At 56.4% G+C, this 16,119-nt stretch overlaps 1 protein-coding gene across 1 annotated transcript in view; it reads left to right on the top strand.

Moving 5' to 3' along the window:
• Positions 1-108: 108 nt before the first annotated feature.
• The window catches only part of COL11A2 (collagen type XI alpha 2 chain), a 28,306-nt gene continuing 12,295 nt past the window's right edge, over positions 109-16,119 (top strand). Inside the window, 28 exon segments of the mRNA XM_027126928.1 lie at positions 109-190; positions 2,869-3,018; positions 3,153-3,363; positions 3,840-4,002; positions 5,470-5,661; positions 7,166-7,228; positions 10,234-10,293; positions 10,394-10,435; positions 10,667-10,729; positions 11,014-11,088; positions 11,557-11,643; positions 11,905-11,961; positions 12,127-12,180; positions 12,265-12,318; positions 12,426-12,479; positions 12,637-12,690; positions 12,876-12,929; positions 13,022-13,066; positions 13,190-13,243; positions 13,669-13,713; positions 13,901-13,954; positions 14,147-14,191; positions 14,294-14,347; positions 14,589-14,633; positions 14,866-14,919; positions 15,049-15,093; positions 15,216-15,269; positions 15,632-15,739. Coding sequence (XP_026982729.1) covers positions 109-190; positions 2,869-3,018; positions 3,153-3,363; positions 3,840-4,002; positions 5,470-5,661; positions 7,166-7,228; positions 10,234-10,293; positions 10,394-10,435; positions 10,667-10,729; positions 11,014-11,088; positions 11,557-11,643; positions 11,905-11,961; positions 12,127-12,180; positions 12,265-12,318; positions 12,426-12,479; positions 12,637-12,690; positions 12,876-12,929; positions 13,022-13,066; positions 13,190-13,243; positions 13,669-13,713; positions 13,901-13,954; positions 14,147-14,191; positions 14,294-14,347; positions 14,589-14,633; positions 14,866-14,919; positions 15,049-15,093; positions 15,216-15,269; positions 15,632-15,739 — 2,118 coding nt within the window.

The following is a 16,119-nucleotide window of genomic DNA, read 5'->3' as shown; positions in this document are numbered from 1 at the left end:
CGACTTCCCCGGGACCCCGGCGTGCGAGCCTGCTCGCTGTCTCCTGCCAGCGTCGGGGTGTCCGGCGCCTCCGGCGGTCCCTGGGACCTGGCGTTCCGGGCGCCAGCTATGGAGCGGTGCAGCCGCTGCCATCGCCTCCTCCTGCTGGTACCGCTGTTGCTGGGCCTGAGCGCGGCCCCCGCCTGGGCAGGTAAGGGGAGTCCCAGCGCCTGGGTCATCGGAATCTCCGCACACCTCGGGACAGGGGACAGCTGATGCCTGGGGAGCAGGGGGGAGCTTCTGGGTCCAAGAATGGGATTTGGGGGGGTCAGGGGTCCAGACTGGAGGGCAGGACACCTAGGATCCTTGGAGCCGGGGTGGGGATCTCTTTCCCTCCTTGAAGTGACTGGTGGAGGGCGGGTAAGGTTGAATGGCGGAGCATCACCTGAGGGCGGTGAGTGGGGCTGGATGGTGGGGTCCTCCAGCAGGGCCACTGTGGTCCAGCTGGTGCTGGAGTCAGGGCTAGATGCCAGTGTTGATGAGTGAGAGGCGCATGTCTGTCTTCTGTCTCTCTGTCTGTATCTCTGGGGTGAGGGGGGGAGCATCCTTGGTCAGAGCAGAGCCTCGAAAGTAGAGAAAGAAGGGATACCTGGACTATTTGTCCCATCAGCTTCCCCGACAGGATCCCCTTCCCCCTCCCCGTGCCCTCGATGCTGCCACGCGGCTGGCTCTGGGGAGCATTGGGGCTGGCTGCCAACAGGACGGCCGCTGGACAGGCCAGGATCAGGTGTCTGAGGCAGGAGCCAACTCTTTGCATTCCTGCCCCGCCCCTCCCCCTCTGGCCAGCCGGGCTCCCCTGGGACCCTGGCATCCACAATCCCAATCTTTTCCTTGTTTTTCCCAGGATCCAGAAGTCCTGGTTCCTAGGAGAGGGGGTTTGATGTTGGAGGGGAGGAGGCTGGGAGTACCTGGGTACTAGGCAGGCTGGAGCAAGCCCCCTCCCCCCGTGGAAACACTGGAGGCTGATTTGCATATAACTTGACTATTCATTTCTTCTCTGCTTTGGAGACAAGATGGTCAGAAAAGCAGCATAAAGGATTAGATTAGATTACAGAAGGAAGAACTTTCAAGATAGGAGGAGCATGCGGCTCAGGGACAGAAAATTGAAGTGTGGGATGTCTGTAGACTCTAGGAGTCTTTTTTAGGGAGAAAAGGGGACCTTTAACATGGAGGCAGGGGGATGGCTGAGATGACTGTCTCTTATTTGGGGGTTGAGTGGGTAGAGGTGGGACTCTAGCGGGAAATAGGTTAGTGTGGAATTCATCAGAGTAAAGAAAGGGGTGTTTGGGGGGCCAGAGGTAGAGTGGTGGGGGTGATGGGGCCACCAGTGGGGAGACTGGGGCAGATTGAGGCCAGAGACAGTGGGGCACGTATGTAGCTTGAAGTGGGAAGATGGGTGGGCAGACCTGTGGGTAGGTTGTCTATAGGATGGAACTGTACTCTTCTGGGGTTTGGTGGAGGGTGGGGCCCTCTGAGGTCTCCTTGGCCTGGGGTCTCTGTGAGTCTCTGTGTCTCTGTCTCACTTACCCTTCGTCTCTCAAAGCGGCCCTTGTGTGTTGGTGTTTGCGGAGCTGCCACACGTGGGGGCCAGGCTAGGGCAGGGGGGTGGGAGGGGGCAAGGCCGTGGTTTCCCGGCTCCTGGACTCAAAGGGCCTTTTCTCTGCCTGCCCACCCCACCTCACCCGCCCCACCCAGCTCTGCTCTCCTGATCACTCTGGCCCCTGCCCTGCCCCACACTTCTATGAGGGTTTTGCTGGAACTTTCTTTGGGATTTTTCCAATGGAGCTGATGGAGTGAGAAGTACGTGTATTGGGGAGCAAGTGAGGAAGAGGCGACCTCTGTCTTCTCAGGAGTTTGAACCCTCAGAAGCCGAGTTCTAGGGGGATAGGGCTGGTGGCCCGGGCCTTGAATCTTTGGACCGTGGCGGGGGGGGGGGGGGGGGGGGGGGGGGGCGGGCACGGTCGAAGTTCCAGGTGTGGGGAGCTTGCCCGGGTTTTGGGCAAAGGACCCTGATGGGATCCACAGATGTGTGGCTCCAGGCCCTGGACCTGCTCCGGCTCTGCGTGGCAGCTTCAGGCTCCCCACCCGCCCCTGCACCCCAGCCCATCTCCCAAGCCAGGGGCACCAGCTCCTGGGTTGGCCCTTTCTTGTATCTCCTTCCTCTGCATGGTCAGAGGTGTCCCCACCTCCCCAAACACGGGAACCACAGCAGCTTGCAGTCCCCTCCCCACAGAGCTGCCTCTCTGTTCCCTCCCTCGTGGCCCCCCTGCACCTCCCGTGCCCAGGATGATCGTTTGCCCAGATGTTGTTTATGCTGGAGACATGGGACTGAGGCCAGAGACCCAGAGACCAAGAGACACGGAAAGGGAGGAAGAGAGGGAGAAGGGAAAAGTTGGGTAGAGTGTGAGGGAAACGGAGGAAGACAGAAGAGCCGGGGAGAGAGAAAGACCCACAGATACAGAGACAGAGAGAGTAAGCGTGACAGAGCTAGAGTAAAGGGAAGGCAGAGTTGGGACGGAGAGGTTAAGAGAGAATAGAGAGAGATTCATAGGCTGAAAGACGGAGATAGGGAAGGAGTGACAGAGACAGAGGCTGGGAGGCGGGGACAGTGGTGGGCAGGGAGCTGAATACCGGCTCAGCGCTGCCCTTTTCCAGGTGACTTTCGTTTTCCATCCATTCAGGCCCCGTTCAGGAGCAAGTAAGGGAGAGGTGACTTTTATCTTCCAAGGAGTTTGAGCCCCAGGAAGCTGAGCTCTAGACCCCAAATGTCCCCTGTGTGGGCCCTCCTGAGAGTGTGTCCCTTCCCCTGACCCTCGTGGACTCTCCCAGGTGCAGCCCCTGTGGACGTGCTGTGGGCCCTGAGGTTCCCCTCCCTCCCTGACGGTGTCCGGAGGGCGAGAGGCATTTGTCCAGCTGATGTGGCTTACCGAGTGTCCCGACCCGCCCAGCTCAGTGCACCCACCCGCCAGCTCTTCCCAGGTATGGGTGACACGCTGGAGGAGGGAAAGTTGGCCGAGGTCACAGGGCAGGGTCTGGGATCAGACACGAGAAGGGAAGGGGTTAATGTCTCGCTTTGCCTCTCACTCCACCTGTGTATGTCTCTCCGGTACCAGGAGGCTTTCCCAAAGACTTCTCTCTACTGACTGCTGTCCGGACCCGCCCTGGCCTCCAGGCTCCCCTCCTGACTGTCTATAGTGCCCAGGGTGTCCGACAACTGGGCCTGGAGCTCGGCCAACCTGTCCGCTTCCTGTACGAGGACCAGACTGGACGGCCTCAACCTCCTGCTCAGCCCGTCTTCCGAGGCCTCAGCCTAGCAGATGGCAAGTAAGTCAGTTTGCTCCTCTGGCCTGTCTGGCCTACCCTTTCAGGAGCTACCCTCTGGCCCCTGCCCGCAGAGCCCCCATGCCCTAATCTAGGAAACCCTGCCGACCCTGTGGGCCACCACTCACTTACCCACTGCCCAAACTTCTGCCTAGTCACTTCTAGCCCAGAGTTTGGGCTTTAGAGTTTAAATCCTTGCAAGTAGGACTAGCTTGTACCTTGGGCAAGTTCCTTGACTTTTTTGAGCCTTGGTTTCTATGTCTGAAAAATAGGGACAATAGAACTGTGAGAATCAAATGAGAAAGTGATGGGATGGTGCCTGGTGTATTGTAAGCCCTCGGTACATGGTAGTTAACTGTGATTACTACTATTGTTATCATTGACTTGTCAACCCTTCCATCAAGGGCTGCTCAGCCCTCTTGACTTTCCCCCCTTCAGTCAGTTTCTTGAACCTCCCTCCTCCCTGTCCCTATGACCAGATGGCACCGTGTGGCTGTGGCTGTGAAGGGCCAGTCGGTCACCCTCATAATTGATTGCAAGAAGCGAGTCACCCGGCCCCTCCCCCGAAGTGCTCATCCAGTATTGGACACCCGAGGCGTGATCATCTTTGGTGCTCAGATCCTGGATGAAGAAGTCTTTGAGGTAACCAGAGCAGCCAGAGAGAGGAGTGACTTCTGGTCCTATGCCTTGTATCCACTCCCCTTCTGACCTCAGTACTCTGTCTTCCTATGTCCTACCCTTCACTTTTCCTTTCATAAATTTATATTTCCATTTCCTATCTTCAGGGCTAATTTTTTTTTTCTGTAGGAGAATTAGGTGCCCACTTATGTGGCAGGATTGTCCACAGTCACTTATTCTGTCACTCAGTTTTCATTAGTCCACCCATCCATCCATCCCTTCAACTGATCCATCGGCAGATCTATTCACATCTATTCACCCACGCATCCATTCACACACTCACCCACCCACTCAAGCATTCAGTCTTGTATTCTCCCACCTGCCCATTCTTCCCCTGCTCAGTCACTCCCTCCTGTAAACCACCCATCTATTCAGCTATCCTTCTGTCCATCCATCCTCTTTAACCCATCCATCCACCTATTCACTCATCCATCCACTCACCCACCCCGTCTACCCATGCATAGGATACATGCATGCAGCTAGCAACTCATTTACCCACCGCACTCTCCACCCTACCATTTCTTCACTTCCATCCATCTACCGACACACTGTTGGTATCTACCCTGCACCTCCCATTTATTGACCCACCAGTCCACCCACACAGACATTCACCATCCATCAACGCTCCCATTCAGTCAAGTGCTCGAGCCCTCATTCACCCACCCACCCACCCACCCATCTGTCCATCCAGCCATCCATCTGTCCATTCACCCACCCAGCCAGTCAACATTTTCTGAACACCTGCTGGCCCAACACTAAGGGAGAACACAGAAGAATAATATCAGATCTCTATCATCCCAAGGAACTACCAGTTCCACTGTGGAGATGAGACAGTATCCCCAAACTAGAATACAATGCAGGGTGTGCTTATCACCACATGTGGGCACAAATAAATGCCACTGGAAATCAGAACTGTCTTCCCCCCATTTCCAGAGATCCTGAGACTTCTCATCGTCGTTGTCATTGGAAGGTCAAAGCAACTAAGGTTGGGCCACTGTCTCCAGAAGCCCTTGTGAACAGGCTCATGCATGGCCACATGGGCAGGGTGTAGGCCAAGAGTTGAACTTACACTTGGAAGGCTTGAATTCTAGTCCTGATTCTACCACTTCGAGTGACCTTGGGCCAGTCATTGTCTCTTTGAAATTTTATGAATGGAATGTGCTTGGAAAATAGGCGTAAAGATCCTTGTCCTACTGACTTCAATCCTTGTCCAACTGTCCAGTTGTTGTGAAGGTTCAATGGGATTATGAATGAGAAGGTCCTTTGAAAACTGAAAAGCACTGTGCATATGGGAGGGCTGGTAATGACCTTCTCCATTATATAGTCTTATCTCGGATTGGCCTCCGACCCCGTGTCCCAGACTCTACCCTGTGTCTCTTGGAAGCCCACTCTGCCTCCCTCCATTGGTGTCCCTTCCTCTTGTCTTTGTAGGGTGATGTTCAGGAGCTTGCCATCGTTCCGGGGGTGCAAGCTGCCTATGAATCCTGTGAACAGAAGGAGCTGGAGTGTGAGGGGGGTTGGAGGGAGAGACCTCAGAGACAACAGTCTCACAGAGCCCAGAGATCTCCGAAGCAGCAACCACCAAGACTTCATAGGTCACAAAACGAGGAACCCCAGCGACAGGTGAGGGAGCTGGTGAACCCCAAACTGCAGCACATCCCAGGGAGGGAAGACACCCTCACATCTCCCCAGTGGAATTGCCCCAATGTCCCAGAGCTCCCCATCCTATTTTGGGCTCCTGTTCTCCCCTCCCTTGTGCCCCTCCCCAGCTGTACCCTCTATTCTCATCACACCCCCCCACCCCCAGTCCTCATTCATCAACCTTTTTATTTTCATTTAAAAATAAAAAGTCGTCATGAAGAATTCGTGGCTGGGAGCCGTGTCCCCTCCTTGTGTCTCCTCCTCTGCTAGTCTTCCTGGGACTGTGCCCTTGGGCTTTCCATCCCCCTTCCTTGAATTAAGAGATTGCGAGACCATGGAGGGTGGGGGTGAGAGCTGGGGACAGAGGATGGGGGAGCAGAGGAGGGGAGAGACAGAAACAGGGAGAAAGTTGAAATGGTAAGACCAGGAGGGGAAGAGGGGAAGGAGTAGGAGGTAGAGTAGGTCTGTGCAAGTGTGGATACGGGGGCCCTCTCTCTGGCCCCCTGCACGAGGAGGTGCTGGATAAGGGACTGGGGGGGTGGAAGGGAAGGGAGGGTACGAATTGGGTGGAGTCTTGACAGTGACAGGGGTCAGTGGCCTGAAGATTGGAGGGTCAATCTCTTAATCACGTCTGCTTCTGTCCCACGTGTGGGACCCACCCCCCTTTCCCACCACCCCTTCTCTCTCCTGACTCCCACCCCTCCTTTCATCCCCAACTCCCACGCCACCTCCTCACCTGCCTGCCCCCCCTTCCCACCTATTCCCACCGCCCCTTCCCTAACCCCAGTCCATTGAGTCTCTCTACTATGACTACGAGCCCCCCTATTACGACGTGATGACTACGGTGACCACCCCTGATTATCAGGTAAACTTGAGGGACTTCTCCCGTTCCCCTCCACCACCCCTTGCAAACATCTATGACACCTTCCTCCCCTCCCCACATGCGGGGAGAGCCACCTTGTATTTAGACTGTGGGCGTTTCCTCACTGCCCCCTCCCGTGTCTCTCTGCTGCAGTGGCCTCCAAGCCCCAACCACAGGGCTCCCCCTCCCCCCAGGGGGCGTCGGACCCCTCCCCGAAAGCCTACCCCACCTGCCAAGAGATCAGCGGCTGGGCAGGCGTTCCCCTCTCGAAGTGGAGGTTCTGGCCCAGCTCGGGGCCAGCCTCCCCTCTCCCGGCGCCCAGCTCGGATGGCAGCTCCCCTCACTGCCCGGGCCCCCCCCCAGGACCAGAGGCAGCGGTTACCAGCAGGTAGAGCCGGGGCATCCAGATCTCTGCCCCCAAACCTCTGTGACTTCGGAGATTCACTCTCCCCAAAGCGTCCCCCCCTCCTAAGGGGCTGCAAGATCTGAGATTGCCCCCACCCCCCAGCACAGACAGACACTGCCCCCCGGGGGATGAACTGCTGCTTGGCCTCCCTTTCCGCTAACCTCTCTCCTTTCCTCCCGTCCTGTGCTCCTCTCCCCACACCTTCCCCCTGGGGTTAGGACCCCACCCCAGGTGAAGAGGAAGGAAACCTGGAGTCACGCCCCTTGCCACCCACTGAGGAGGTAACTCCATCCCCCACCCTCGCCCAGGCTGGGTCGGTGGGCGTCTGTTACCCACTCTCCTTGCCCCATGTCATCTTGATGAACCAGCCCCTCCTCTGGCCGGAGGGCTCTTTGTCATCTCCATTCGTGTCCTTCTGTCTCCCGGTCACTCCGGACCTATCGGTCTGCTTTCCTCTTTCAGAACCTTCATTTTTCTCCAGTGTCCATGTCTCCTGCCATTATTCTTTGATTCTGGAGTAACTTCCTCTCCCTGTTGGTGTCAAATGGTTTTACTTTCTGTCATATTTCTGTTCCCAGGAGCCATTTTCTGTCCAATGCTGTCACTTTTCCTCTTCTGCCCCTCTTTCCATCCATTTCTTTGGTCATTCCTTGGATTCTTTCATCGATTATTATGTCCATGGACTGTCCACTCTGTGTCCAGCCCTCTGGCCACCCTTCTTGTTACCCATCATTTCTTCCAACCGGGCCCATTTTCTGGACCTCCCTCCACATTGGGGGGCTCTGATGGCCATCCCCCTTCTCTACAACGGCTCCCCTTGCTCTTGGGAGGAAAACTCCAGTCCCTGTTACCCTTCAGAAACCTTTGGGCTGGAAGTTGTCACACCCTGGGGTCCAGGGAGAACCTCCTCTCAGCCCTAATGCCCCCGTCTACCCCTCTCCCTCCCCATCCCCGGGAAGGAGCAGACAGATCTCCAGGTCCCCTCCACAGCTGACAGGTTCCTGACAGAGGAATATGGGGAGGGTGGCACAGACCCCACAGCAGGGCCCTACGATTACACCTATGGCTATGGGGACGATTTTCGTGAGGAGACGGAGCTTGGCCCTGCACTCTCTGCGGAGACAGCCCACTTGGGAGCCGTAAGTGAAAGGAGCTCCTCTTCCATCCTTGACTTCCAGTGGGAGCTACAAGAATCGCTTCCTGTTGTTTTTGATTGTTATCTCTTGTCTGTGAGCTACTTCCCATTAGTGGTTTTCCATTTTCTGTTCACATAAGATGTATCTGTTGCTTGAAAACGTTACTTCCTGCCTTCCCTTGCCAAAAGTCTTAATCTATGGATCCTTCTGTTCAGGGCAATTGGTTGTTGCTGTTGGGTTTCTTTTTTTTTTTTTTTCAATCCTATGGCCACTTTCTGTCTTTCTTGGTCACTTCCTGTCTCCATCAAGCTGGATTTTATAAAACTTTTGGTCAGTAAGCCCCTACCTTGTGTCCATTTTCCGTCTGTCTCGATCATTTCTTCTTGGTCGAAACAATTTCTTGTCCATGTTGCTGCCAAATGATCTAACTTCCTCTATCACATTTTCTAACCTACAGGCCACTTCCTGTCTGTCCCCTCCTGTCTTCTCTCCTTCTCTACAATGGCTCCCCTCCTGTCTTCTCCAGTCATGGCATCCGTTCTGGTGACTGTGTCAGATTGAACTGGAAGGGACTTATTCTTTGTGTTTTGGCTCTAGTTTTTCATGCTCTCTTATACTTTGATAATAAGCCGCTTCCTATGTGTCTCAGGTCATCCAAATCATAAAGTTTCCATGTGGGCCTAGATATTTATCACAGCCACCTCCTGTGTGTACTAGCCTTGATGTTTGTGTTTGTTGGAAGAATTGCCTTTCATTGTCATAATCCATTTCCCGGAGTTACTTTCTGTCTGTTTTGTGAATTTCTTTTCTCTCTTGGTTGTGGTAGCCATGTTGTTATTGAAGGTCCACTTCCTGGATCCTCTTTCCTTGGCTGCTTCCTGTCTGTCCCACCACTTCCTGTTTATCTGGTTCATTTGCTAGCCGTCTTGGCCATGTTTAATTTTTCTTGGCCCTGGCATCATTCTTGCTTCCAAGTGTTTGTCCCTTTTTTCTGTCTCCCTTAATTGCGTCCCATGTTTTCAACCACTCCCTGTCAGTGGGGTATTTCCTGTCTACTCACTTCATCTTTTGCCTCTACCCCGCTGCCTCATCCCACCCTCCCTGCTCTAATAATTCCATCCTTGACCCTCTGCTGCCTTTCCCTTCTGCTGCTTTCTGGAAACTTAGGGTTGATCTGGGATATGGGAGAGTTTGGAAATTGATCACTGTTGTTTGAGCAGGATGGAGGTAGAAGGGGGCATTTTGAAGATCTTTGTTGGGAGAGTTGGTGGGGGGGGTGAATATCCTCCATTCTCCTTGTCCTCATCTTGGTTCTGGCCCCAGAGTTGGGAGCGGGCATCTGAGTGGACGTGTGGAAGAGAGGCGACGGGTGGGCTTGAAGTATAAATGAGGGTCAGAGGACGGGTGTAGCATCCTGGCTGGGAGAGGAACTGGGAAAACTTGAGGGGCTTGGCTCGGGGCTTGAGCAACTGAGCCCAGGAGCTGTATTTTTCCAAAGTCCAGTTATGTGGTCTAAGTTTGAGATATCGGTGGGGACTGCTCTCCAGATCTACTTACAGTATGAATGTCTAATCTCCAGGGAGTTTTAAACTTGTGAACCCCTTGAAACTCTAAGTAACATTCTGTGCATAAGGGCGTACACTTTTTCTTTTCTGGAAAAGGACTCCATAGATTACATCAGATCCTCATATGGATACATGATCTTCCCCTAAACCCAAGTAAAAATCTATCCACAATCTTAGAGATATTCTTATTTGGTGAGCTGGGGTAAAGGTGAGGAAGTCGATGGTTTCTTAAGGTTCTCAGGGAGTTTGGGGAATAAGGTGCAGTCCTCCAGAAGAGGGTTTGGGAAGGTTGGGGGTTTGGAATCCCAGGAAGTGTCTGGGGACCTTCCTGAGAGAGGTTCTCAGGGAGATGAGGAGACTGTGTTTGTTGAGGTGGAGCTGGGAATTGTGGGGAGGGGAGCCCTGAGGTCTACCTTGGTAGACCTGGGAGGTCTGTAAAGAGGGAGTCTTAGAGGAGGAGGGGGGGACTTGGGGATAGGGTCAGGAGGTCTCCAGAGGACCTGAGACTGCCACCGGGATGGGGGCAGTCCTGGTGTCTTGGATGCTTACGGGCCCCCCTGGGGGTTACATATGTGTCTCTCTCAGGCTGCCCGTGGTCCCCGGGGGCTGAAAGGAGAGAAGGGGGAGCCTGCGGTGCTGGAACCTGTAAGTCACCATGGTCACCGAGCTGAGGGCAGTGGGATGAAGGGAAGCAGGTGGGGGTGCTAGCCCTATAGCCTCTGACTTTTAACCTTTGACTCCACAGGGTATGCTAGTGGAGGGGCCCCCTGGTCCAGAAGGCCCTGCGGTGAGTTCTAGCTGTGACCCACTAGCCTCCATTCTTTTCACAGAGATGCTTCCTATGTGCTCACCTGTGCCTTCCCCCCATAGACCCAGGCCTCCTTCTTAGAACGCAGAGCATCCTTCCAATCAAAGCCTCCCAGATCCTCAGATCTCTTCTGTAGAGACCACCTCTTAGCCACATACCCCTCTTCTATCTGAACGCCCACACCTTACCCCCTCTTCTTGTGTTCTTCAGGGATTTCCTGGTCCCCCTGGCATCCAAGGCAATCCAGGTCCAGTTGGAGACCCGGGCGAGAGGGTATGAGGACATCCTGTGGGGGTGGGGGGACGGCTGCAGAGGAGCCACTGGTACCCAGTAGGGGTACCATGCCCAGTAATTTCTCATTAGAAAAGAAGGTAGACTCTGGTTGGGGAGGGGAGTAGTGTGGTGTCTCACCGTCATTTTTCTCCATGGGGTGTGGGGAGAGCTTGGGGAAGACGTAGGGAAGTCTATATTTATTCTGTTGAGGAGGGTTTCAAAATGATGCCAGGACCCTAACAACCCCCTGTGGCCGTATCCTTCTCATTCTTCCCCCACTCTAGGGCCCCCCTGGCCGAGCAGGGCTCCCTGGATCAGATGGGGCCCCTGGCCCTCCCGGCACATCCCTCATGCTCCCAGTGAGTTGTCTTCTGGTCTTTGGAATGAGCTGAGGGGGGAGGGAGGGAGAATTGTGTTGTGTCACCAAGAACCAGAGGAGCAGGAATGCCAAGGAGGAGTCTCTAAAGACCATCCACCCAAAGAGATTGATCTTAGGGGTGGAGGGTTTAGGGCCTCATTAGATGACCTGGAGCCAAACATGGAGCATCTAGAATTGGGCAGAAAATCCTAAATTTCAGGGGGTCTAGAACCAAAGGAGGGTCTTTGGGGAGGAAGAGGCTCAAGAGTGGAGGAGGAGGACAGGAGTTGAGTTTCTGAAAACCTCTAAGTGACTACCTGGAACCCATGGGAGACACTGGAGGGGGGCATGGGGGGAAGTGGGGTCCTGGAACCTGGGGGATGGGGCAGACATGCTGGATGATGCCTCTGGCTGGGAGGGTCATGTGGATTTCCTGGAAGACCCTAGACCTTCTCTCCTTGGCCCGCAGTTCCGGTTTGGCAGTGGTGGGGGTGACAAGGGCCCCGTGGTGGCGGCACAGGAGGCCCAGGCCCAGGCAATTCTGCAGCAGGCACGGGTGAGGAAGGCTGGGGGATCTTGGTGGGGGGAGGGGTGTGGTGGGAAGGGGAAGACTCTAGGAAGAGTTGGAAGGGTAGGTTGGAGTGAATGTAGGGCAGGCGGAGATCTGGGTTGGTTTGGGGTTGAGAGGGAGGTTGGGGAAGATACAGGGCAGTAGAATGAAGATCAGGGGTACAAGGGTGACTTTGGGAAGTGACCTGGGGTCCGGAATTCTCCAGCTGCCTCTTGCTTAGCTCTTCCGTCTCCCCTGCTCCCCCAGCTGGCGCTCCGAGGACCCCCTGGTCCCATGGGATACACGGGCCGCCCTGGACCCTTGGTGAGTGAGTGGGGTGCTGGGATAGGGGATTCTTTATTTGTGTGGGGGGTATGGATAGTTCTGGAAAAGGACCAAGTTGCAAGTCTTTTGCTTCTTTGGGGGAGGGCTCTGAGGCCACCGATGGGTGTGTCCTTCAGCACAGCCACCCTCTCTTCTCTCTCACAGGGACAACCTGGGAGTCCTGGACTGAAAGGAGAATCTGGAGACCTAGGACCTCAGGTGACAGCCCCCACCCACCTGATCCCCAAACCAGTGCCCCCGCCGTCTATACCCACTAACCCTGCCCCTGCCTCTCCCTCCCAGGGCCCCAGAGGACCTCAGGGCCTCATGGGCCCCCCTGGCAAGGCTGGGCGAAGGGTGAGTGACCTGAGGGTAGGATGGGTGTGGGTGGGGGATGGGAGGCAGAGCACAGGGTGTGGAGGACTGTGCCCCCTCTTGCTCTGACACCTCCCCTTCACCCCCAGGGCCGAGCGGGTGCTGATGGAGCCCGAGGGATGCCTGGGGAACCTGGAGTGAAGGTAATAGGCTTGGGCCCCTCTCTGGCACCCACAACTCCCAGCCCCACCTGAGCTCGTTTGTTTTTAGGGATAACCCCTCCCCACTCAGGGCACAGTAGAGAGGGGTGGGGTGGGAACGGGACTGGGACCTCACCTACGCTGCCCCTCTTCTCCCCAGGGTGACCGAGGATTTGATGGCCTCCCAGGGCTACCTGGGGAGAAAGGACACAGGGTGAGTATAGGGGCATGGTGTGTTGTGATGAGGGGGTAGATCTTCTGTGGAGGGGAGGGGAGGTAGGAGGCTGAGGGTCCCAGCAGGAGCTCAGTGAAGGAAATTGGTTGGTTAACTGAAGACAGTCAGTGTCTGCCTGTGTTGGGGGCTCTGCACCCCCTCTTACCTGTTCAACCATTTTCCAGGGTGATACTGGTGCCCAGGGCCTTCCTGGGCCCCCCGGCGAGGATGGAGATCGGGTAAGTGTTGTGGACGGCGGGGGCAGGGGTGGGGGCTGGGTATGGGAGAGGTCTGGACGCTGAGCCTGCTTCACCACGTCCTCCTCCTCCAGGGAGACGATGGGGAGACTGGGCCTCGGGGGCTGCCTGGAGAGTCGGTGAGTGTCAAGGGGTTTGGGGATGGGGGTGGCTCTGGGGATGCCGGAGGAGGGACACGGGCATGAAAGGGACACGTTTTCTCTCACCCATGCGGGTCCTATCTTCCCCTCACCTGAATGCAGGGAACTCGAGGTCTCCTTGGCCCCAAAGGTCCACCTGGGGTTCCTGGGCCCCCGGTAAGTGACTGTCCCTGGCTTCTGATCCTGCCCTCTCCCTCTTTCCACCTTCCCTGACTGCCTCCCTCCTCCCTCCCCTCCAGCTCCTCCTCCCTGGCCCCCACCTAGCCCTGCTTCAGTCTTCACCCCCTGGTGCCCTTGCGGGACCATGTCTTGTAGTGCACCAAAGGCTCTCATCATAGCCAAAAAAAAAAAAAAAAAAAAATCCTCAAGAAAACAAAACAAACCCCCACAAACCCACAGTCCCAGAGCCCCAGAGACCCACGCCCTGTGGATCCGGACCGGCTGTGTTTGCTTAGGTTTGGGATGAACTGCTGTGCGCCTGACCCGTCCCACCCTCTGGGATGGCCTGGCCTCAGAAACCACAGGTCCCTCCAGGGTCCAGGGCCGCCTTCCAGCCTGCTCATGCCCCTCTCGTGTTTCAGGGAGTCCGAGGCATGGATGGCCCCCATGGTCCCAAAGGAAGCTTGGTGAGTGCTGGGCATGGAGACCCCACCTGACCCTTAGCCCCTGGGGTCTCTGCCAAAGTCCTGTTCCCTTTGCCACCATTTCGACCCCCAGCCTGCCGTCTCGGCTGTCCCTGCCGGGACTCGGCTCTCTGCCCTATTTGTTCTGTCACCATCTCCTTCTGACCCCTGCCTGGTTGCCTGTTTCTAGGGACCCCAGGGAGAGCCAGGACCTCCTGGACAACAGGGCACTCCTGGGACCCAGGTGAGTGGTCCTGTCCATCCCCTCCCCAACTTCAGTGATTTCCCCTGGGCTTCCACAGTGGGCCAGATCCCGGGTGGGGACAGGAAATGAAGGGTCTCAAGCCTTCGCTGCTCACGCTCTGAATGGGGGCTGCTGCAGAGAGAGCGGCCCACCCCTGGGGGGCCCCCTGTGACTTCTCCCTCCTGTGTCTAGGGTCTCCCTGGGCCCCAGGGTGCCATCGGCCCTCATGGAGAGAAGGTAAGTGACTAAGTGATCAGGGGAATGGTGGATGGGCCAAGGCGGAGTGTAGGGTGGGCCCCAAATATCTGGCTGGGACTGAGCCTCCTCATCCCCCTGCAGGGTCCTCGAGGGAAACCAGGGCTTCCTGGCATGCCTGGCTCAGATGGATCCCCGGTGAGTGGCCACCCCTCTTAATACAAATCCCCCTTGACCTTCCACCCCAGGAAATGACTTTCAAGCACCTTCAGTGAGTGTCCGTACTGTGTGTCCCTTGCACTGGGAGGTCACTGGTGGTGCTGCCAATGGTTGGTCAGCTTCATTAGGTCCCAGGGGGGCATTTGGGTGGAAGAAGTGTAGGGAGGGGTGCAGGAGGTGACAGGGGCCAGTGGTCACGCTCTCCTTCCCCTACCCCCAGGGTCACCCGGGCAAAGAAGGTCCCCCTGGAACCAAAGGAAACCAGGTGAGATCTTCCACGCCTCCTCTCATCCCCTGGAGGGGTCTCTACCCAGACCCTGGGCCTCCAAGTCCCTGGGATTTCCTCACCTCGTCACGCGGCTCTGACAGTCCTTTGTCCCGTACCCCTCAACCCTCTCCAGACCCCAATGTTGTAACCTCCATTTCCCCCACCCCTAGGGCGCCCCCGTGGTGACACCCTGAGACCCCTTTATTGATGCCTCTCTGTCTTCTTCCAGGGTCCATCTGGACCTCAGGGTCCTCTGGGATACCCAGGACCTCGAGGCGTCAAGGTAACGAACCACCGGGCTGGGAGATAAAGGCTGGGGTCAGGGGAGCCAGCTGGGGCCCCAGGAGCTTGGTCCTGCCAGCCCAGCCTCCTCCCCTGATCTCTCAGTCTCTATCCCCCACTCTAATTCCAGGGTGTGGATGGAATTCGGGGTCTGAAGGGTCACAAGGGTGAAAAGGTGAGCAATGTGCCCCTAACTTCCCAGCCCCTCCACCTGCCCCACACCAGCCTTTCTGTCCATCTCTGCCTCACCCCCTCCCTCCATCATCTGTGGTGTCCTTTCACCCCAATCTTTCTCAGGGCGAGGATGGCTTTCCTGGGTTCAAAGGTGACATGGGTGTGAAAGGTGACAGGGTGAGTAGAAATCCCCACAGTGGCCCCCCAACTCTAAGTGCTGATGATCCTCCCCTTTGGAGCCCCCAGTTACCAGCCTTCACCCCCACCCCCCAATACCCCAGACTCCTCATCTCCAGGCTCCCTTTAGAGGATCTGATCACCCTCTAGAGCCTGATCTGAGCAGGAACCCAACCCCGTGCTCCGTGACCCACCAGCTCACCAATCACAGCACACTCCCTGCCCCTGTGGGGCTCCCTGTTCTGCAGTAGCTTCGGGGACCCCCACCGACCCCACTCAGCCTCACTGGGGCCTGCCTCTCCTCTCGGGGCTCAGCCCCTCCCCTAGTCCCTATCACTAACCTCTCCAACCCCCTCACCCAGGGCGAGATTGGAGTCCCTGGTTCCAGGGGAGAGGATGGTCCCGAGGGGCCGAAGGGACGCACTGGACCCACTGGAGACCCTGGCCCCCCTGGGCTCATGGGCGAGAAGGTGATGGGGAGGGTGTGAGGGGTCTGGTCTACATGCTGTAGGGCATGGAGGGGGTGAGGCCCGGGGCGCTGGGATCAGGGTTGGGGTGGGGTGCCGACAGCTGAAGTCTGCAAGTCAATCAAAGATGACCATGCATTATGCTCCTCTGTGTGTACATGGCGCCTCCTAGACACTGATGCGTTGAAGCGGGGGGAATACATAAGAAGTTAAGGAAAAGTCTCTGTCGTGAAGACTTTACAACAGATTGATGGGGACAGGGCAGAGAGGCCGTCATAGGATACCTGAAGGTGCCGGGCAGAGTGAAAATGTGTCCAGACTCCAAGCAGTAGGCATTCCGAGAAGGAAGAGAGTCAGAGAGGAGGTGAGCTCTGACATCTTCA

Source organism: Aethalodelphis obliquidens, unplaced genomic scaffold (genome assembly GCF_003676395.1).
Source record: "Aethalodelphis obliquidens isolate GAN/ISIS:26980383/991018 unplaced genomic scaffold, ASM367639v1 scaffold31, whole genome shotgun sequence".
Lineage (NCBI taxonomy): Eukaryota > Metazoa > Chordata > Mammalia > Artiodactyla > Delphinidae > Aethalodelphis > Aethalodelphis obliquidens.
The sequence above is the reverse complement of the archived record's forward strand: the minus strand, read 5'-3'. Positions and strand labels throughout refer to the sequence as shown.